This window comes from Myotis myotis, unplaced genomic scaffold (genome assembly GCF_014108235.1).
Source record: "Myotis myotis isolate mMyoMyo1 unplaced genomic scaffold, mMyoMyo1.p scaffold_m19_p_31, whole genome shotgun sequence".
NCBI classification, from domain to species: Eukaryota; Metazoa; Chordata; class Mammalia; order Chiroptera; family Vespertilionidae; genus Myotis; species Myotis myotis.
In genome coordinates, this window is record NW_023416337.1 from 2,757,120 (window position 1) to 2,777,694 (window position 20,575).

A 20,575-nucleotide genomic window follows, 5' to 3' on the forward strand; every position below is an offset into this window, starting at 1 on the left:
GAATTATGGGGGGTGCGCATTATGGGGGGTGGGCATTATGGGGGTGGGCATTATGGGGGTGGGCGTTATGGGGGTGGGCGTTATGGGGGTGGGCATTGTGGGGGTGGGCGTTATGGGGGTGGGCGTTATGGGGGGTGGGCGTTATGGGGTGTGGGCATTATGGGGTGGGCATTACGGGTGTGGGCATTATGGGGGTGGGCGTTATGGGGGTGGGTGTTATGGGGTTGGGCGTTATGGGGTGTGGGCATTATGAGGGTGGGCGTCATGGGGGTGGGCGTTATGGGGGTGGGCGTTATGGGGGTGGGCATTATGGGGGTGGGCATGGTATGGATTGGCATGTTAGGGGTGTGGGCACTGGAGGGTCATTGGCATCATGCGGTGTGAGTCAGGGAGGCACAGGGGGCCAGTGAGTGGGAGGCCTGGCTGTCGCACCCAGGAGCCCATGGTGGGCCCCACCTGGTTCCTATGGATACAAGACCAGCCTCCGGGTGCTGCTCCAGAGCATCCTCTGTGCTGCACCCTCCCTGTCCCTGCTCCTGGGGAAGCTCCCAAGAACGCAGGGAGCTGTCGCCTCGAGAAGGCGGGAAGCCAGTACATCCCCCTCTGATTAGGGACCCAACACTCCAGCACCTCTGGGTAAGTGCCTTCCTTTTCCTTCTTGGCCTTGGTATGAAATACACATGCGATTATCTGCACAGGTGGATGGAGAAGGAGGCCGGCAGGCTTACGGGGCCACTGGAGGAAGCTTGTCGAGTCAGCAGCGACCCCTCCCATCGCCCGAGGAGACGCGCAGAGTCTCAGTGCTTCTGTTCTGTAAGCGTGCGTATCACTGCGTTCATTCCCTTTGCGACCTTCGCCCGCCTGGGAGGCACTCTACTCAAGCACTGCTCGGACTGGTCACTGGCGCTCTCACAGGGGTACTGCAGTCTATACCTACGTTGCCTCTGATTTTTCTTTACTGCATACAACACTATGGTGAATTATATGTAAAGCTTTCTGACAGTAAAGAATGCTTCTTTAGATTCCCAGAAGCAAAATTATTTGGATCAGAAAAAATAGACAATTTAGCCTTTTGATACATATTCTCTACTTGAGGCCTCCCTCTTTGGGGTGATCAATCACAGGGATCTGCAATTGATCGCCCAAAAGAGGTAGGCCCTGCCCACCCAGCTGGGGTGCTGCGATGGATTGCCCCCCGCAGAGGGAGGCCCCGCCCATCCGCCAGTCAGTGGCCTGGGCCTCCCTCTGTGGGGCGATCATGGGCCCCCAACCAATCGCATCACACCCGCCGTGGCTGGCCTGGTGCCAGTAGGTGTCCTGGTGTGGTCGTCCAGACGGTTATTCCGCTGTCATATTATGCTTTTATTATTATCCTATATAATAAAAGGCCAGGGACCATAAGCTTAACGACCAGATCGACCGCTCAACCAGTCAACATGAGGTGTTTTTAAAAAAATATATTTATTGACTTTTTACAGAGAGGAAGGGAGAGGGATACAGAGTTAGAAACATTGATGAGAGAGAAGCATCGATCAGCTGCCTCCTGCACACCACCTACTGGGGATGTGCCCGCAACCAAGGTACATGCCCTTGACCGGAATCGAACCTGGAACCCTTCAGTCCCCAGCCCGATGCTCTAGCCCAGTGACGGTGAACCTTTTGAGCTCGGCGTGTCAGCAAATTGAAAAACCCTAACTTAACTCTGGTGCCGTGTCACATATAGAAATTTTTTGATCTTTGCAACCATAGTAAAACAAAGATGTATATTTTTTATATTATTTTATATATTTAAATGCCATTTAACAAAGAAAAATCAACCAAAAAAATGAGTTCGCGTGTCACCCCTGACACGTGTGTCATAGGTTCACCATCACTGCTCTATCCAGTGAGCCAAACCGGCTAGGGCAACAACATGAGGTACTGACCACCTCTCGGTCCCTCCCCTCCCCCAACTCCCCCACCCTCCCACCCCCGCCTGCTGGTGAACAGGGAACCATAGGGAAGCAGCGGTGGGTGGCAGCAGGTGGGTGGCAGTGGTGGGACTGGGGACTGGCACGGGCGGAACGGCTGGCCTCTTGGTCCCTCCCACTAGTCGGCAGGCTCCGATGGATCAGTGATGATGAATCAGGGAACCAGGGTGGGTGGCGGGAGGACCGGGCTGGCTGTCAGGCCGTTGGGATCCCCAGCTCATCCCCGGCTGCTCAGGGGCTCAGGCCAGCAGGAAAGCAGGCGCCAGCGACTTCACCTCCATGCATGTGCCCTGGGCCGGCCGCTGATGGAACGTGCTGCCTGCTTGGAGCCTCTCACGCGGGCGCCGCTGCCATCACTGCCACCGCCGCTGCTGCTGCTGCTGGGGCTTGCGGCGCTGATGGAAGCTGCGGAGCGCACCTGCGACCTACCCGCCCCAGCGGCGGAGGCGGTGTTCAGCCTGGGGACTGGCGAATGGACAGAAGATGGCCCTGATCGCAGGCTAGGCCTAGGACCCTACCCGCACAATTTAGTGTGCTGGGCCTCCAGTAGACAATAAAAGCTTAATATGCAAATTGTCCCCTCGGGCGGTCATTTGACCGCGAGTTTGACCGGGAGACTGGGAGTTCAACTGCTCGCTATGATGTGCACTGACCAACAGGGGGTGGTGCGGAACATGGAGGCATCAGTGACATGGTGCTGGCAGCAGGCCGCAGTGGAGGCACTGCTGGCCCCGATGGGCCCCGACGAGAGGGACCATGGCGAGATGGTGGAGCAGGTGAGTGGGTGGCTCCAGGTCAAGGTGGGTGTAGTGGGGCCTGATCACCCCGCCAATCATCCTGCAGATGGTGACCAGCGGTGGCGGTGGGGCCGCCGCCTGGCTCCCAGGTGCTGAGGGAGCCGGGCAGGGGAGCCCAGCCCCAATCGATCACCCCGCAGGCAGGATGGTGGAGCAGGTGAGGGGGTGGTGCCAGGCCAAGGCAGGGTGCCAGGTGGGGCTGCGGGGCTGTGAGGCAGGGGGTGCGAGCTGTGGCCCGATCTCCGCAGGCCACCCCGAGGGACCCCACCTGTGCACGAATTCATGCACCGGGCCTCTAGTTATCAGATATTTGTGAAGAAGAGTTGCTTTGTTTTCAAGTTTCTGTCTTGTAACAACTGTGGAAGTTTGGATACTCTCAGGTTTAAAATGAAAAAAGGTTTCGTTTATTCCATAGGAAGTGAAAAGTTGTGAATCATAATTTCAAAATGATTGAAATTATGATCTTTAGATTGAGGTCATTTTTAAAAATAGGTAGTAGCCATTTGTAGTGACTTTGATTCCTATGGCAGAAACAATGCGCATAGTGTGCCCAGTTACTTTCTTGGTTCCATACATCTGGGTTTGATCACATGACCCAACTCGGCCTCTGAATGTAACAGGAAGTGACCTGCTACTAGAGTGAAATACACTGGTGCCGGGATGCCACCTGGGTGCACAGGAGATGTGCGTGAGTGAGAAATAACCCTCAGTGTGATTGCCACCACTGTGTTGGGGTTATCTGACGCCACAGCAGAATTTGGCCTCTTGACCCAAATCTTCACTGTTTAAGTTACCTATGGCTGTGAAACAACTTACCCTAAGACTTAGTGGCTTTAAAAAGAACTAATTTACTGTCTCTATCAGTTTCTATGGGCCAATTTAGCAGTGACTCTGCAGGGTGACTCTAAGTGGGCTGAGGTCTTATCTGAAGGCTTGACTGGGGCTGGGGATCCACTTCCTGTGATTCACTCCCTCACGGCCAGTAGGTGCCGGCCAGGGGCCTCGGCTCCTCCCTATACCCGGTCTCCTCATGACAAAGTGGCTGGCTCCCCAGAGCGAGTGACCAAGGAGAGAAAGGCCAGAGCCACCATGTCCTTTGTGACCCAGCCTCTGACATCCCACAGGCCACCTGGCTGTAATTGATTGGGCACAGAGACAGGCCCAGTGACTGAGGGAGGCCAGACAAGGGTATAGATGTGAAAGTGAAGGTCTCTATTACTAGCAACCAAGCTACTTCTTAACCTTCCCAAAGAACTAGTAACGTTGGTTTGAACACATGAAAAGGTTTAGCTACTATAGGTGTCAACTAGGAGTTAACTGTGACTTAATCGTGCATTTTGCAGGAGCAGCACAGCCACACTGTACCGGCTGGGAGGGAAGCACAGGCATTTTCAGGGACAGGAAGTCACATCCTGGAGTGTGAAGCCTGCTCTCAGCTTAACGAGAGGGTGTCAGGGGAGGCATAAACTCACCTGTTCACACCCAGGGAGCCGCTGAGGCAGAGCACCCCAGGGAGATGAGACTCACCTGTCTCCATGTTTCTGTTGTCTAGCTCTCTCCGACCCCCTCAGTCCCTCTCCCTCTGTCTCCCAGGCCCCATCTCTCTCCCTCTTTGCCCCTCCATCTCTCTCTTGCCCTCTCAGCTTTCTCCTTTCTCATGGTTTCTGCAGGAAAGAGGCAGGAGGCCCTGCCAGGACAGAATGAGTAATGGGTTGGAGAAGGATCTGGAAAACCCTGCCGAGCAGGAGGGCCAGCCTGCGGGGCTTCCTGAAAGGCTGTCTGTCCTCCCTGTGCGCAGAGGGGGACCTGCCGTCCAGCGGATAAAAACCCCTTTGTGTTGCCTGGGTTTCCATCAGCTTGGGAGATGCCCTTAGTGAGAGCCAGCTGCATGCTGCCCTGGGCTCTGCCCAGCACCAGGCCTGCCGACCCCGGTGCCATTGGAGCCATGGACAGAGAATGTGGCGCTCGGGGAGCCGCCCCAGAGACGGCAGCCTCTGCCCAGTGCAGACACCACCCAGGAGCGGCACAGGCAGCTGGTCCCACCAAGAGGCCGGCGTCCGGACCGCCTTGACCCTGCGCTGGACCCTGGGGCTCGGCCCCGGAGCCCCTGCCGTTGACCACGCCCTCCCTAGTCTGTAGGCAGCAGCTGGGCAATCAAATGGAACACCTCAGCTCCCAGATGATCTGGTCAGCCTGAGCTGGCAGGCAGGAAGGAAGGAAGCAGAGGAAGGAACTTGGAAGCCAGCATTTCAGACGGAGGCAGAAGCCACAGCTGCCCGCTCCCCGCCGGCCGCCCCACCACAGGGTCTCAGCAAACAAGGTCTCCGCCTGCCCTGGGTGGGCAGTGCGTGCATCTGCTGGACTGCATTTGCTCTTCGACCGTGAGAGGTGACCGGTGGCAGGAACCCAGGCCACCGGTGAAACGACTGCAAACAGTGCCTCTGAGGGCGGCCATTTCCGTGGCCACACGGACAGGCCCAGACCTGCCACAGCAGAGGGCACAGGCCGAGGCACAGGGAGGGCCGCGGGAAGGAGCACATGGCTCGTGCCCAGAAGTGGGTCCCCAGTCAAACCCATGACTTGACCCTAGTCCCCACCTCAGGGCACAGAGGGAGGTCCTCAGAGCAACCCCTCCTGGGCCTGGCAGAAACGGAAGCGGGGGCTGGTGAGCCTGTCCCTCATGGTGCTGAGATTGGCCAGCCAGAGCGGGACAAGGACACCCCTGGATGAGGCCGCCTGCCGTCCCCTCCCCACTCAGGTGCACACCAGGCCCGAAGCCCGCTCCCGCAGGCCCTGGAGCGTGCTGGCCTGGGGTCTGAGGTGGCCACACTCCAGGGAAAAGCCGGCTCCCTCGGGCCTCACCATGGCCTCCGGGTGGCTCTCGGCACCCATTTCAGGAGGGTGGGTGGGTGGGCTCAGGAGGCCTGTATTCAACCTCAGCTCTGGGAACCTGTTTCCCCACCCGAAGCAGGAGTGCGGCAGCACCGTCAGGCCCAGCCCGGCTCTGGGTGGCAGTGTCTCCACTCGGCCAGAACCACGAGGTCATGTCACAACTCAGAGCCTTCAGGGCTGGGAAGCACCTGGATGCTGGGGTACCGCAGGAGGCAGCTCCTGAGCCCCAGTAAGGGGGGAGTCTCATGGGGCAGGGGGCAGGAAAACCTCAGGGTACAGAGAGGATGCCCTCGGGGCACCTGGGACTCCCTGGAGGAGGCAGCACCCAGATTGGGGAATAAAGAGGCTTTGGCCCTGGACAGGGAAGGCAGGAGGGAGTCAGCGGGGTCTGCTCGCCTCACTGCTCACTCAGCAGCTTCCGCTGAGCCCCTGGGCCAGATGTGAAGCTTTCAGACCCAGCTTCCTAAGGGGCAGCCGTGGCCTGCCCAGCTTCCCCACCGCTGGCACCGGCCACAGCCAGCAGGGACCTCGGGAAGAGGAAGGGGCACCCAGACGAGACCTGGCTGCCGGCGCCTGCTCTTCCCCAAACCACAGACCACTTGCCCCGAGGGTCCCAAAGGGCACCTCCTTTCCACGCTCCCCGCGGCCACTGGCTCCGCTCTTGGCCAGCCGAGCCCGGGGCTGGGCGGCTCCAGCGTGGCCTTGTCAGTCTGTGCAGCACAGGCCGCACCCGCTCGCTGAGGGCTGCCGGGAGGCTGAGCAAGGGACGTGGCCAGGGTGTGCCCCGCGCAGGTGGCCGGGGGGGTGGGGGTGGGGGGGCTGCGGGTCAGCAGTGCCTGGGCTTTATGTCTGGGCCCCGGGAGGGCACAGTCAGCCCCACACAAACAAGACCAGTGCTTTCAGGCCTGACCCAGGGCATGGTGAGGGCCAGAGGCTGTGGCAGACAGGAGTCTGCAGTCAGGGGACAAGGCGGAGCCTGGGGGCAGGGGCCATGCGAAGGCCCCGAGGTAAACGGGAGTCCATGGGCAAGAGAAGGGCGGCGGGAGGGGAGTGGGCGCACCCAGGAGTGAGGACTTTCGAAAGAAGACTTCGGAGGGCCTCAGCTGGCCAGTGGGATGTGCTTTTCAACATAGGCTTGAGGGGAGGGGCGGTGTTTAATCTGTTGTTATGTTCTGTGCTTAAAGAAAAAATGATTTATTAATGAAAATATATGAAAAATACGATTGAGCCGAAACCGGTTTTGCTCAGTGGATAGAGCGTCGGCCTGCGGACTGAAGGGTCCCTGGTTCGATTCCGGTCAAGGGCATGTACCTGGGTTGCGGGCACATCCCCAGTGGGGGGTGTGCAGGAGGCAGCTGGTCGATGCTTCTCTCTCATCGATGTTTCTGGCTCTCTATCCCTCTCCCTTCCTCTCTGTGAAGAATCAATAAAATATATTTAAAAAAAAATAAAACAACTATTTCTAAAGAATATAGTTCGTTCTTTTTTTTTTAAAAAAAAGAAAAATAGGATTGAGATCAGCTGTGGATATCAGAAAAAAGATTACAGCGCTCTCAAAACAAGACAGACTTCTTTCTTACTCCCCCTGAGAAGTGCGGAGGTGGCACTGGGGAGGGTCTGGGCTCAGTGCCCCACTGGAGAGACAGGCTCTCTGTCTTCACTGGGCTGTGCGAGACCCCCAGCCCACGCTCTCCTCCTGGGCCAGTGGCTGCGGGAGCTCCGGCCATTGCACCGTATTCCAGGCAGCAGGAAGGAGGGAGTCGTGAGGACAGCACAGCCCCCCGACCCTCAGGAAGCGGCCAGGGCACGCGAAGCTACAGGTAAACGGGGCACCACTTGCTGCACCGAAGTCAGGGCTCCCATGGGCTGAGCGCTGTCCCCGCTGCCTTTGCCCTGACTGCTGGGGAAGGGCTCTGCCGGCACAGGTGCCAGTAGCTGACAGTGGAGCCAGGCCTACCCGTGCCGGGGAGAGACGGGCTACAGGCGAGCAGACGGCCTGCGCATTGGGACCCCTTGCCGGAGCCAGCCGCTGCGGCGCCGGCTCTGTTGATGGCTGCAAGGCAGTTCAGCACCCACTTTGTTTCTGGGGATCAGGGCCTTCGAGGGCCAGCTGCTCCTTTCCATGTGGCCCTGGCATGTCAAGTCCTGCAAGGGCCGAGGGGGCGGTGTGCCTGCATAGGTGCCCACTGTGTTACTGGCCGGTTACCAGGCTCGGCCGGCTGCCCATGTGACACAGCGACGCTTCCTCCCCTGTCTTCAAAGTGGGAGCGATGGCGGGCACCTTCCTCCGGTGGCCGCCCTCCCCCTCACGCTGTCACCACCTGGTGGGGGCTGTGGTTCCTGAAAGTGCCTGACAGAAGCAAAGAGCACTGGGCCCCACCCACTGCCATGTAACTGTGCCCGGGGTGCCCCGTGGGCAGCCACCAGCTCCTAGGGAGTGTCCGCTGCCCCAGGCGCGCTGCTCCTGGCGGTGGGCATGTGTGGGCGGGCCCGGGGCCCAGGAGGGCAGAGCTGCAGCTGCAGAGCCAGCCTCCTGGCCAGGACCTCGCACAGGCCTGCCACCCTCCGCCCAGGATGCCAGGCCTGCCGCCCTCTGCCCAGGATGCCAGGGCTGCCTCCCTCCGCCCAGGATGCCAGGGCAGGCCTCGCCACCTCCAGCTTGTCTCATCCCCGCCCCACTCCCGCCTCTCAGAGATGGAGAGGGACAGGAGCCCGCCACTTCCACAGACAGGGTGTCTCAGCGCACCTCCTCCCCACACCCACGCTTCTCCAGGGGCCACTGAGGGGGGCGGTGAGGGAGTGCCCGGAGCAGAGCGAGGCTGCACCTCTGGGCCTGCCCCCGGGTCGAGGCTGCCTGCTCCAAGCAGCAGTGTGCGGAGGGGCACCTCTTCACGGCACCCCGACTTTACAGACAGGAGGCATGGCCCAGTCTCACCGCTCAGAGGGGCAAGTGCACTCAGCCAACGCTGCGTGTGCAGCCGGTCGTGCGTGTCCGCATGTGTGCGTGAGTTGCACACGTGTTTTCCCTACAGAGCAGGGCGACATACCCAGACCTAAAGGCCTGTCGGCCCACTGCCCACCACGGCCTTTCCTTCTGCACGCAGGGACACGGGACCCCAGACCAGAGCTGTCGGGAGCCCCACAGGACAGCATCTTCAGGGTGGGAGGCCAGGCACCCCAACTCCCCGCTGAGCCACCGAGACACTCGTGGTGCAGGACAGGCAGGGGCAGGCTCCTCAGCCCCTTCACTCCCCCCACCCCTCCACTCTTGCCTTCTGCACATGGACACGGGACCTCTTTCCTGGCCGCCTCTCCCTGGCCCGTTCCGAACCAGCGCTGCCCTGGGAGGGTGGGGGTGTGAGTCCCATGTGGCTGGGGCAGGGGCACGTGCTTTCTGTGCAAAGGGCGCCAACGTCTAAGTCTGGACTCCCAGCGGCTCCTGAGTGCAGGTTGGGTTATGTGAGCATAAGGGCCGCTGCAAGGGCCGCTGCCAGGCCTGACTGGCCCCAGCACCCTGCGCTCCTGTGCCTGTAGCAGGGGAGGCAGACCGGGAACTGAGCGGCTCTCTGAGCTGCCTCCGTAGCTGGGAGGTAGGCTGACAGCAGTCCGCCCGCTGGGGACAGCCGCAGGAATGCCGCCGCGGAGGGGACCCTGCCCCCAGCCCCCAGCTGGCGGTCTGCGTGGAGGACAGAGAGACGAGGCTGCCTGCCGTTGGGTGAGCTCCTGGGGCAGCACACACACCCTGACCTCAGCCCCAGAGGAGGAGAGCCCTGAGGGGCCAGATCCGAATGCCTCCGTGAGCAGGTCCTACAGCAGCCGGGGCCCAACGGGTGGCATGGATGTGCCCGGGGTCACAGGGAGGCCTGACCAGGGCTGAGTGGATGATTCCTCTCCTGGTAAATCCCCAGGGTGACTTGCATTTTCCATGCCTTCAGTTTCACACACAGAACACAGCGGCCAGCAGGGGGAGGGCCCGCGTGTGCGTGTGTGTGTGTGTGTGTGTGTGTGTGTGTGTGTGTGTGGAGAGCAGTGCTGGGCACGGCCTCGGGTTCCAGCCCCCACAGGCGCCCACCTGCAGGCAGGCAGGCAGACCACAGGGGCCACCACTCAGACAGCTGCGCCACCTCCCGGAGTGCTTGGCCGGCGGGGCCTGTCCCCAGCTGTGCCTCAGTGTCCTCCGTCAGGTGCGGGGAACACCTGCTCCCAGGGAGAGCCGAGCGGGGCGCCTGGGCCCAGCAGGGCCGCCCCACGAGCACAGTTCAGCGACCTGGGGCCTGGCACACAGCACGGCTCTGACTGCCGGAATGACTGCGCCCCCCCGCAGCCAGCGGGGCTCAGGGGCCACCCCGCTGAGCTACCGTTTCTGGGGGAGACCATGCCCCGGCCGCGTGCTAAGGGGACCCCTTTCCTGCCTCAGCCCACACAGCTGCTGGCAGAAGCTCAGCTCACGGAGCCCCGCAGCCTGGCACCCACGCAGCCAGCTGCCTCCCCAGGGGGCTGGAGGAGCGCGGGGTGGGTGGTAGCTCTGCTCAGGGCACACCGGGGGGAGGGGCTTCAGAGCGGAAATCAACGGACGCGGGGGGCAAGGCAGAGTCGGGGTCTCCACCGGGAGGGGGCGAAGGCAGAGGTGCCTGGGGCCCGGTCAGGGGGTCAGGGGCCCGAGAGGAGGGCGCAGCAGCCGCTCCCTTGGGGGTCACACACTGGCGGCTCCGCGCCGGCACCTCGGAGGCCCAGGTTCTGGGACCAGTTAGGGCTGCGGGAGCCCCGGGCTCTGACCCGCCCCGCACACTGGAGGGCGCCAGGGGCCACCGGGGGCACGCGGGGTGGCGGGCGAGTGCGTGGGAGGCCCTCGCGTCCCGCTCCCCGGGCGGAAGGCGGGGGCGCAGAGGGCGGAGGCGGCCTCGGGGGCGCACCGTGTGCCGGGCGCCGGTCCCCGCCCCGGCCTTCGCGGGCTCCCGCGGTTTGCCGATGGCCCGTCCCGGGCCTTGTTTTGTGGATGAAAATTGTCCGACGGGGGCGGTGGGGCCGGGGCGGAGGGGCCGGGGCGCCGCGCGGGTCCTCCCTCGGGAAGGGTGGAGCGCTGGGAGTCCCCGGGGCGGCGGGCGGGGCGCCGGGCGGGGCGGGGCCTGGGGCGGGCGGACGAGGCGGGCCGGTCCGGGGGCGGCGCGCACGGGACACCCGCGGCGGGGAGCGGGCGGCCTCAGGCTCGGAGCGAGGCGGCGGCGGCCGTGCGCGCCATGGACTCGGTCCCCGAGGGGTACGAGCTCAACGGTGACCTGCGGCCGGACTCGCCCGGCGCCCGGGATGCCCCGGTAAGCCCTCCCCCGCGCGGCCTCCGCGGGGCCTCCCTGGGCTTCGCGCCGCTGCTCGGGCCCCGTGAGCCCCGCGCCCCCCCTCCCTCTCCCCCCGTCTCGCCGCCCCGCAGGTGAGGGGGAGCGCGGCCGGCTGCCATCGGGCGGGCCAGGGGCGCCCGATCTCCCCTCGGCCGGCCACCCCCTCCCAGCAGCCTCTAACTTGCAGCCGCCTTATCTGCTCCCTGCGCCCGGGCGGGAGGGGTACCCGCCTCCAGGCCCCGGGCCAGCGGCGGGCAGACAGTGACATCACCCGCGGCGGCCACGGCGACCGCAGAGTCCCTGTTGCCTTGACGGGGAACCTGAGGCCACTGGGGCCCTCCCCGCTCCCGCACCCGCCCGCGGCCTGTGCAGCGCCTGCCCTGCCAGGCCAGGGGAGTGGGGAGCGTGGGGCAAGCAAGGGCAGAGGTGCCCCCCACATCAGAGCTGGTGCCCTCCTGCCCTTGGTCCCCCTGCTGCCGGGCTGGGCCCAGGTGGTGGTCTGGGCCGCTTGGGGGGCCCCAGCACTCCCAGCCTGGGTGTGAAGCTGCCCTGGGCACAGCCTCGGGGACTGGTTGACAGTCTTTCCGTTCCTGCCCCCCTGCGGGGAGGGCCTGGAGGGGGGTGGGGGCAGAGATGATAGGGCCCAGGAGTGCGTGCAAGCGAGGCGCCAGGTGGCGTGGATGCCCTGGGTGGAGCCGGTCCCACACAACCATCATTTCCCTCCTTCTCTCACAGCAACCCCCCCAGCCAGCCCCTTACCCGCCCTCCCTAAAGCCCGCGGCCTGGGGCCCAGGATGTCTGTCCTGGTTAGGGATGAAGCCAGTTGGCGAGGGAGCTCACTGGCCTTGCCCTGGCGGGAACCTTGGAGCCCTGGGCTGTGTGCTGGGGAGCTGCTCTCCTCCCTGGGCTCTCTCCTGGCCTGGGGCTGTGTGGGGAGCACAGCAGGTAACACCAGGCCAGAAGGGTGGAAGTCGTTTTGAAGGGAGGGGTCCTGCTCACCTCCCAGCTTTGGCTGCACACTTTGCTGCAGACCTGCGGTCTCAGGTGAGGGGGCACTGCATTGGCTCTGGAGGGGGTGGGGGCACTGCATTGGCTCTGGAGAGGGAGGGGACACTGCATTGGCTCTGGAGGGGGTGGGGGCACTGCATTGGCTCTGGAGAGGGAGGGGACACTGCATTGGCTCTGGAGGGGGAGGTGGCACTGCATTGGCTCTGGAGGGGGTGGGGGCACTGCATTGGCTCTGGAGAGGGAGGAGGCACTGCATTGGCTCTGGAGGAGGAGGTGGCACTGCATTGGCTCTGGAGGGGGTGGGGGCACTGCATTGGCTCTGGAGGGGGAGGGGCCACTGCATTGGCGCTGGCGGGGGAGGAGGCACTGCATTGGCTCTGGAGGAGGAGGGGGCACTGCATTGGCTCTGGAGAGAGAGGCGGCACTGCATTGGCTCTGGAGGGGGTGGGACACTGCATTGGCTCTGGAGAGAGAGGCGGCACTGCATTGGCTCTGGAGGGGGTGGGACACTGCATTGGCTCTGGAGGGGGAGGGGACACTGCATTGGCTCTGGAGGGGGTGGAGGCACTGCATTGGCTCTGGAGGAGGAGGGGGCACTGCATTGGCTCTGGAGAGAGAGGCGGCACTGCATTGGCTCTGGAGGGGGTGGGACACTGCATTGGCTCTGGAGGGGGTGGGACACTGCATTGGCTCTGGACGGGGTGGCTCTGCATCCCGTAAGCAGAGCAGACAGAAGCCCCAGGGGCTGGTGTGGTGGCAGTGGGCCCTGGAGGACTGGAGAGGTGCAGGTGCGCCCCCTACCCCCGCGATGTGGAGTAGGGCACCCAAGGCAGAGGGAATAGGGAGAGAAAGGCCCTCAGGCTGGGCCACCAAACACGTGGGCTCTGGGGAGGAGGTGTGATGAGAGGTCAGGCCTTGCTGGGAGCCTGCGTGAGCCAACACACTGGTCTGGCTCCTTTGGTCACGAGTGGGGAGCTCCTGGAGGGGTGGCAGCCACAGGGCCACTCAGCTTGCCCACTTCCACCCGACACTGCACCCCAGCCTCTTCCCTCCCTTCCCATCCTCAGGACCTTCCTTGTCGTGTTCAAGGCACATCACTCTGTGCCTCAGTTTCTCATCTGTGAAGTGGGGTGGTAGCAGTGTGCTCCTCGAGGTCATTGTGAGGACTAAAGGAGTTAATGTGTGAAGTGCTGCATCCCCGCCTGCCACACACGCCCCTCTCCTGGTGGGGACGCAGGCAGCGCGTTCCCCGGGCGAACGCCGGACATGCATGACTCTCCCCTACACTCTCCTGGCTCGTCATAGGCTTTCCCTTCACGTCCCTGCCTGAGGGCAGGAAGAAAGGTTTGCTGGGAGGAGGGATAAACCAGGGCTTCCTCAGGGGTGGGTGGACGGTGTCCCCAGCGCGCCCCTAGCGGCTAGGGCCTAGCCACAGGAGAACAACCTGGGAAGCCGGACTGTACCGCGCAGCCGTGGGCAGGTGCAGAGTCGATCCAGCCTCAGTTTCCTCGTTTGTGAAATGGGGTGGTATGGTCCGCCCCGCAGGTGGCCAGGCCTATGGAGGAGTCAGACATGTAAGCTCTGGGCAGACAAGCCCCTCTGGGCCAGGGCAGTGGGGAGATCCGAGATGCCTCTCTCCATGTGCTTGAGCACGTAGGCCCATCTGCCCAGCCCTCCCCGGCCTTCCCGGAAATGTTTTCTGTAAGTCAGCTCCTTTTTGCTAATGTCGGGAGGAATGGTGAGTGTCAGTGTTATTGTGAAAGTGGCCTGCAGCTATGTCTTGCCTGGAGGCTTGGGTTGGGGCAGCCGGGGACACGGCTGCAGCAGATCCTGGGACTGTGGCCAGCTGAGGACAGCACGGGGGTGGGACAGGATGGGCACGGCTCCGGCCACCTCGGCCACGCACAGCCTGAGGTGCTGGGGGAACTTTGCTCCTCTCCTTTCTGCTTTCCTGGCAGATTCCAAGGCTGACAGGGTCTTAGCCAAGTTCTGAAAGGTGACGTGGATGTGGCCGCAGGGTCACTGAAGGCCAGTGCTGAGCCCACAGGAAGTGGGTGCGCCCAGCCTACAGCCCAGCTGCCACCGGAAACACCCCCTCCGTCCCCACCAAACTTCCTGCCTGGAGCGGGTGGAGACCTCTTGCTGGCTGAGGGGGACGGTCTGGGGATGCTGTGGGCCGATGTGGCCCCAGGCGGTGCCGGCACAGCCTGTGCTGTGGCCCCGATGGCAGCTCCGATGAGGGACACCCGGCCCAGTCAGGCCTCCGTTCCTGGACAGTCCTCCTCCGCTGTCAGCCACCACTGGGACCCCTCACCCCATCCCGCCAGCCCAGTTTACAGACGGGAGAGAACCCGGCTCAGGGCAGGGATGCCAGAGGGGAGGGCCAGGTGATGAACCTCATAGATTTGTTGGGGTCCTCGGTCTGTCACCCAGCAGATGTGAAAATGGGCTCCGGGCGGACAGGCAGGACTCCCATGCGGCTCCTTGCTCCGCACTGTTCTTAGGATTGGGGTCCATGGCAGAGTGGAGCCAGGCCCAATGGGCGGGGGCTGGAGGCTCGGGAAGTCCCCTCCGTCTCCTCTCATTCAAGCCTGAGTGGGCTGGAGTATCCCTTATACTGTGACCAGAACTGGGCACCCAGGGTGCCTCAGACCTGGGTTCAAATCCTGGGTTTGAATCAAGTCCCAATCGCCCTCCTGCCGGACGGAGGATGCACAGCAGTGTGTTCTGGGCCAGTGGCCTGGGTAACCATGAGCTGCCTTCAGAGAGAGGCCGCAAGACCCTGTCCACAGAGGGTGGCAGCCCTGCACGGAGTCAGCTCCCTGCCCACAGGCCCTTCCTGGCTTTTAGGGGAAACAGTCCGACAGCCCTGAGCCACCCAGCTCCTGGCCGCAGGTGAGGTTTTGGGAAGTCCTGTTGGCCCAGGAGCACATTAACAGGGTGTTTGTCCCCTGCACTGCCCAGGTCTTGGTAGGAGGTTCCCAGGTGGCTCCTGGCTGCTGGGGAGGCAGGCAGCGGTTCATATGGGCGTGTACATATGTGTGTGTGCTTATACATGTGTATTGTGTATGTATATATGTGCATGTTAATATATGTATGTTAATAACGGTGTGCCCACATGTGTGCATGTTATGTTTATGTACAGGCTTTGTTTTATGTGTGTGTGGATGTGTGTGTGTGTGTGTGTGTGTGTGTGGATGTGTGTGTGTGGATGTGTGTGTGTAGATGTGTGTGTGTGGATGTGTGTGTGTGTGTGTGTGTGTTTGTGTGTGTGTGGATGTGTGTGTGGATGTGTGTTTGTGTGTGTGTGGATGTGTGTGTGTGTGTGTGTGTGTGTGGATGTGTGTGTGGATGTGTGTTTGTGTGTGTGTGTGGATGTGTGTGTGTGGATGTGTGTGTGTAGATGTGTGTGTGTGGATGTGTGTGTGTGGATGTGTGTGTGTGGATCTGTATGCATAGCTCGTGTGTACGTATGTGGCCACAGAAGGTGGTGCCCTTTGTAAGTCTGCACCGGCTTTTTCTCTGGGCGTGCAGCCTGGGATGAGCGTTGGGGTGGCTTCGAGTGAGAGCACTCTGGCCCTCTTGGTTTATGAAACTCAGGGGCACGCATGCACTGGGTGTGGCGCGAGGGGTGGCCGCATGCTGTGGGGCACAGGCCCGTGGCAGTGGCCGCTGGCTCCAGACCCTGGCGAGGGGGCAGCCCCGAGGCGTGAGGCACGGCCACCCGCTGTGAGCGCAGCTGGAGACCTGGCGCGGGAGGCAGAGGGAGACCCACAGGGGGCTGCAGGGAGGCCCAGCGGCTGGCCCAGGCTGCGGAGGCCGCCTTCCCTGTGCCTTTGGGTCTGGAATTTTAAACCGAGTGGATTCACTACTTTAGAGCCGCTCACGTGAGGGAAAGTGGGGCAGGCAGCAGAGCCAGCTCTGTTCTGTGTGCCCATCCTTCCTTCCTCTGGGCCTGTTGTTCCAGACTAACCTTCAGCTTAACAAAGCGAGGCCCCCCCTCCTGCAGGTGCGAGCGTGGAGGTGGGCCGGGCACCGTGAGGCCCCTCCCACACCCGCCTCCCGTTCCCAGCTTTCCTGAGTCTAGAAACAGGATCTCCTGTGGCCCCAGGAGGCCACGGTTCCAGCTTGGCAGCACAGCGGCCCCTGAGGACAAAGGGCCAGGGCCGGAGGGCCAGTCAGGGCCAGTTTGAGGTCCCCTGGAGGTGGAGACGCCGGGAGTGGCAGGGCCCCGCTTGGAGCGGGCTGTTCTCCGCAGAGGCGAGGGGGTCTGGACTCCCCTGTGGTGTGGCCGGCAGGAAGGCGAGGGGCGGGCTCCGGTGCGGTGGGTCACAGTGCCGCCCTGCGGGTGGCCTCGGCCGTGTCCTCACAAACCCTGTGCACAGGGGCAGGGGCGGCATGTGGAGGCCTGGGCGGGGACTTGCCTCCGGCCCTGCAACGTCTGCATTAAACGTGCGCAGCTTATGGCCTGTCAACCATGTCGCAATTACGTGGCTTAAACTTTTTAAATGAAACTTAAGGAAGATCTAAGCTCAACTGCAGCATAGAATGCCCAGGCGGCTCTGGAGTCTGCTGTGCGCCCTGCTCAGCGGGGGTGCTCTGGGCGGGGAGGGGTCCAGGCAGGCAGTTCCCGGCTGGGCTGGACGAGTGAAGGGATCTGCCTCCCACCCCAAAAGCCACCTCTGCCCCGGCATCCCCACCCCCTGACCTAGAGAGGAGGCAGGGGCCGTGGGCAGTGGCCCGGGAAGGGAGACCACGTGCAGGCAGCCACTGGTGGCAGCTTCCAGCCTGCGTGTGTGCTGAGGTTGTGTGTCTCCTTTCTCTTCCAGGGCTCGATTCCTAGGGAGGGTCTTGCAGGGGCTACTCACCCTCTTGGGCCTCTTGTTCTGTTAAGCGCTTCCCTTTCAAGCCTCACCTGAGCCCCCACTTCCCTGCCAGTCCCGGGAGGAGTCCCGGGTGGGCCTGCAGCCCCTGCTGCCCGGTGGCCAGCCCACTGACTGCCCCTCCCCACAGCCCACGCGCTGGGGCAGGAATAGGCTCATCAACGTGAACCACTACGCCAACAAGAAGAGCGCCGCCGAGAGCATGCTGGACATCGCCCTGCTGATGGCCAACGCCTCGCAGCTGAAGGCCGTCATCGACCAGGGCCCCGGCTTCGGCTTCTACGTGCCCCTGGTGGCCCTCATCACCATCTCCCTGGTGCTGCAGATCAGCGTGGGCGTGCTGCTCATCTTCCTGGGTATGAGCTGGCGGCCATGCCTGCAGGCCTGCGGGCACCTCCTGGGCGGGGCACTCACCATCGGATACTCTGTGAGCAGGGAGCCCTCAGAGCTGCCCAGGGGCGGGAGGGGGCACCTCACTTCGCCCTGCAGTCCAGGATGTGCCCCTGAGAGCCCCTCGTGGCTCTGTCCTTCCACCCCGTCCCCAGGTGCGGTCAGGGCTGGGAGCAGCAGGGCTCTGGGGGTGCCTCCCCGCCTCCTGGCTGCTGTGTGACCTCCTGCGGTTACTTGACCTGCCTGTTGCCCTGCCTGTCACCTGAAGGGGAGGCTGGCAGGATGACTGGCTGTGTGGCTGCAGGTGCCAGGCCCCTCTGGGCTCCCGTCCGGCCAGGCCCCTTGTCAGTAGTGCACGAAAGCAGGCGTGTCTCTGATGGACAGAGGCGGCCTGATGCTCGGCCCCGCTGGGCCCCGTGCGGGCAGCCTGGGCAGTGTCCACACCCTCTCGCCCACAGTCAGGTACGACCTCAACAACCCAGCCAAGCACGCCAAACTGGACTTCCTCAACAACCTGGCCACTGGCCTCGTCTTCATCATCGTTGTGGTGAACATCTTCATCACGGCCTTCGGTGTCCAGAAGCCTGTGGTGGACCTGGCGCCCGGCAGTAGGCTCTGGTGAGTGTGAGGGCCGGTGGCACTCCCCGCCACAGCCCGCCCAGGCCCTCCGGCCACTGACCGTGAGCAGCCCCCACCGCGTCGGCCTCTGCCCGGCCTCGTGGGCGATGCCTGCAGCGGAGCGTTCCCGCCCACACGCAGCCCTGTCCTTGCTCAGAGGCCCAGCGCCTGCCAGGCACCCCGCTGGGCAGGTGCTGAGGGAGGCCGGTGGCCTCCTGCTGTGTGGAGCACCCTGAGTGTCGCCAGGGCAGACTCAGGAGGTCACTCTGCTGACTTGAGGGGAGCAACGGGACACGGGACGCCAGGGTCCTGCACTCGGGACCCCGGCCAGGGCTGCACACCACAGGGCGGGGCGGCCTGACTGACCAGAGGAAGGGTGGACTGCTGACAGGCAGCTGTCTGTCCAGCAGGATGCCCATGGCAGTGTGGGAACCCCACAGAGCACCTGGATGCCAGCGTGCTCCCTTACTCATGGCATGATGACCAGGCCAGGGATTAATGGCCCAGTGTGTCCTCAAACATGACCCTGACTCTCCCCAAGCCTGGGGCTCCTCCCGGCCCTGTTCCCCGGGTCCCTGTCAGTGTGCTGGGGCCAGGCCCTCCAGCCCTCAGTGACTCCGGAGGGGAAACTGAGGCTTGCCCAAGTCAGAATGGGGCCTTTCTGGAGTCGGAGTGGCCCCGACACCATGGACACCACTAAGGCAGGGTCACAGGATAGCCCGGGGCCCCTAGTCCGGCAGCCCTCACCGCTCTGCTGCCCTTTGCAGATGCCCGCCTGTGCCACCACAGCCTCACAGACCCCAGGAGCTGCCTCGGCCGCGGGCCCCGGCCTGGGCGCTGCACCCCTGCGAACGCCAGAGCCAGGACTGGGCTGGAGGACACTCGCCAGTGAGGCCTGCTCCATCCGTGGCTCCTCCCCCTGAAGCAGGGGCAGCGAGGCCAGAGGCGGAACTGGACCCCCAAGGAGGGCCATGTGGACAGACACGCAGCAGGCCCGAGGGTGGCGGGAGGGGCCAGGGCCAGCCTTAGTCTTGAGACATTTCCAGAAGGACAAAGAGATGCCCCCTCAGCCAACACACCGCTGGGAGCTCGTGGCCCCTGCCCTTCCTGCCCCGGAGCCTGGACCAGCAGCTTCCCCGGGCCCGCCGTATGCCCACCTCCCCCAGCCCCGCTTCTCTAAGCACAAACGACCAATAAAATGATTGCTCCTCCCGTGTGGCTTCCAGCACAGCTCCCTCCTGGCTCGGCAGCCTGTGCCGGCCTCTCCGCCAGGCAGCCACGGCCTGGTTCACTCCTCACGTGCCTTCTCCAGGCTGGGAGCTTGGCGGCTCCTTGGCGCCTGGCATCTCCAGGCAGGTTTCCCGGTGGAGACCAGAGTCTCAGGTCTCCAGTGCCCCAGGGTCTTCTTTTCACAGAATGGGTCGAAGAGCTCCCGTAGCCCAGGCCCAAGGCCGTGGCCCAGGCCACTGCGGTCATCGTCCGCTCTGTTGGGAGCCTCCCCGGTGCTCCCCATCTGGCGGGGCCCCGTGAGGGATGCGCACCCTGTGCCGACTCCACAGCGTCCCTGCAGCCGGCCGTGGCTCGGTGGCCGGAGTGCGGTCCCGATAGGACGAGCTGCGGCTGGATTGGGTCAGGGCACCTGCCCGGGTTGCAGATTCAATCCCAGTTGGGGCGAGTACGGGAAGCAACTGATGTGTTTGTTCTCTCTCTTTCTCTCTCTCTCTTTATCTCTCTCTCCCTCTCTCTGAAATCAATAAACATGTATCCTCTGGCGAGAATTCAAAAAAATAAAAGATGCTTCAGTTGTAACCTCCCAGCAGTGGGCTCCCGGCCTGACTGCCCCTGCCTTCCGGCGGCACACTGTCGGCACGGCAGCCCGTGGGCCGGCCAGGCCCTGCACCGGCTGCTGTTCACAGCGAAGGGACCCACCTGCCCTGCCCGGCTCAGGGCTCCCTGGCACTTCTCAGGCCCAGGGCCCGTGGCGCGTTTGTAAGGCGACGGCCTGGGGTGCCTGTGTCAGGGTTGGGGAGGCGTGGCTGGTCCCCACATCAACTCTGGGGGCATTTGGGGTCAGAAACCTAGACTGGAGCCTCCTCGCGTTCAGGGGAGAGTGGCAGGCAGCTGCCGGGGCCTCCTCCTGGGCACTCCGCCTGGTCCCCTGACCGGCCCAGGCCAAGTCCCAGCGCTCACCGTCTCCGCCCCCCCCCCCCCCCCCCGGCCCCACTCTCCATCGTGACTGCCCTCCTCTCAGGAGAGCAAGGGGAGCGGGGCTGCCCCAGGTGGGCTGAGAGCCCCCAACAAGGGCCTGGTGCTCTCTGGGGTCTGGCCTGTCTCGAGGGCTCTCACTTCACCTGGCTGGAACCCCCAGCTCCTTCCATTCACCCCAAGGCCGCCAGGACCTGAGCCCTCACTCTGTCCTTTATCTCCTCCACCAGGACCCCTGCTCCCCCATCTCCTGGTGGGGGCCTGGCCTCAGCTGGGACCCTCGGGGGCCTGGGATCCCGGGGAACCCCTGTCGTCTTCACTCCTCTTCCCATACCCACCCAGGTCCCTTAAGATGGTCAGGTGACCCTGCCGCCTGGTCTGTGGGGCGAGAAGGTCAGCTTGGCACCAAGGGATGGATAAACAGAAGTGCCTGTGGGCGAGACATCCGGCATGAGCACAGGAAATGCTGAAGCATGTTC

At 63.3% G+C, this 20,575-nt stretch overlaps 1 protein-coding gene across 2 annotated transcripts; it reads left to right on the top strand.

Annotated features, from left to right (window-relative positions):
- The first annotated feature begins 9,275 nt into the window (after positions 1–9,275).
- NINJ1 (ninjurin 1) lies at positions 9,276–19,700 on the top strand. Of its 2 annotated transcripts, none has more exons than XM_036302393.1 (4): positions 9,276–9,374; positions 17,014–17,239; positions 17,732–17,891; positions 18,659–19,700. In XM_036302393.1, coding segments are annotated over exons 1-4 (471 nt in total). In that variant the 5' UTR covers positions 9,276–9,290; the 3' UTR covers positions 18,660–19,700. The 2 variants fall into 2 exon arrangements, with proteins under 2 accessions (XP_036158286.1, XP_036158288.1); XM_036302395.1 differs by lacking the exon at positions 9,276–9,374 and adding an exon at positions 10,799–10,971.
- Positions 19,701–20,575: the final 875 nt, after the last annotated feature.

Coding starts and splice junctions, on each gene's coding strand:
- NINJ1 (XM_036302393.1), top strand. CDS start 9,291: ATGCCGCCGCGGAGGGGACCCTGCCCCCAGCCCCCAGCTGGCGGTCTG. Junction 9,375..17,013: donor ACGAGGCTGCCTGCCGTTGG/GTGAGCTCCTGG, acceptor CCCTCCCCACAG/CCCACGCGCTGGGGCAGGAA. Junction 17,240..17,731: donor CGTGCTGCTCATCTTCCTGG/GTATGAGCTGGC, acceptor TCTCGCCCACAG/TCAGGTACGACCTCAACAAC.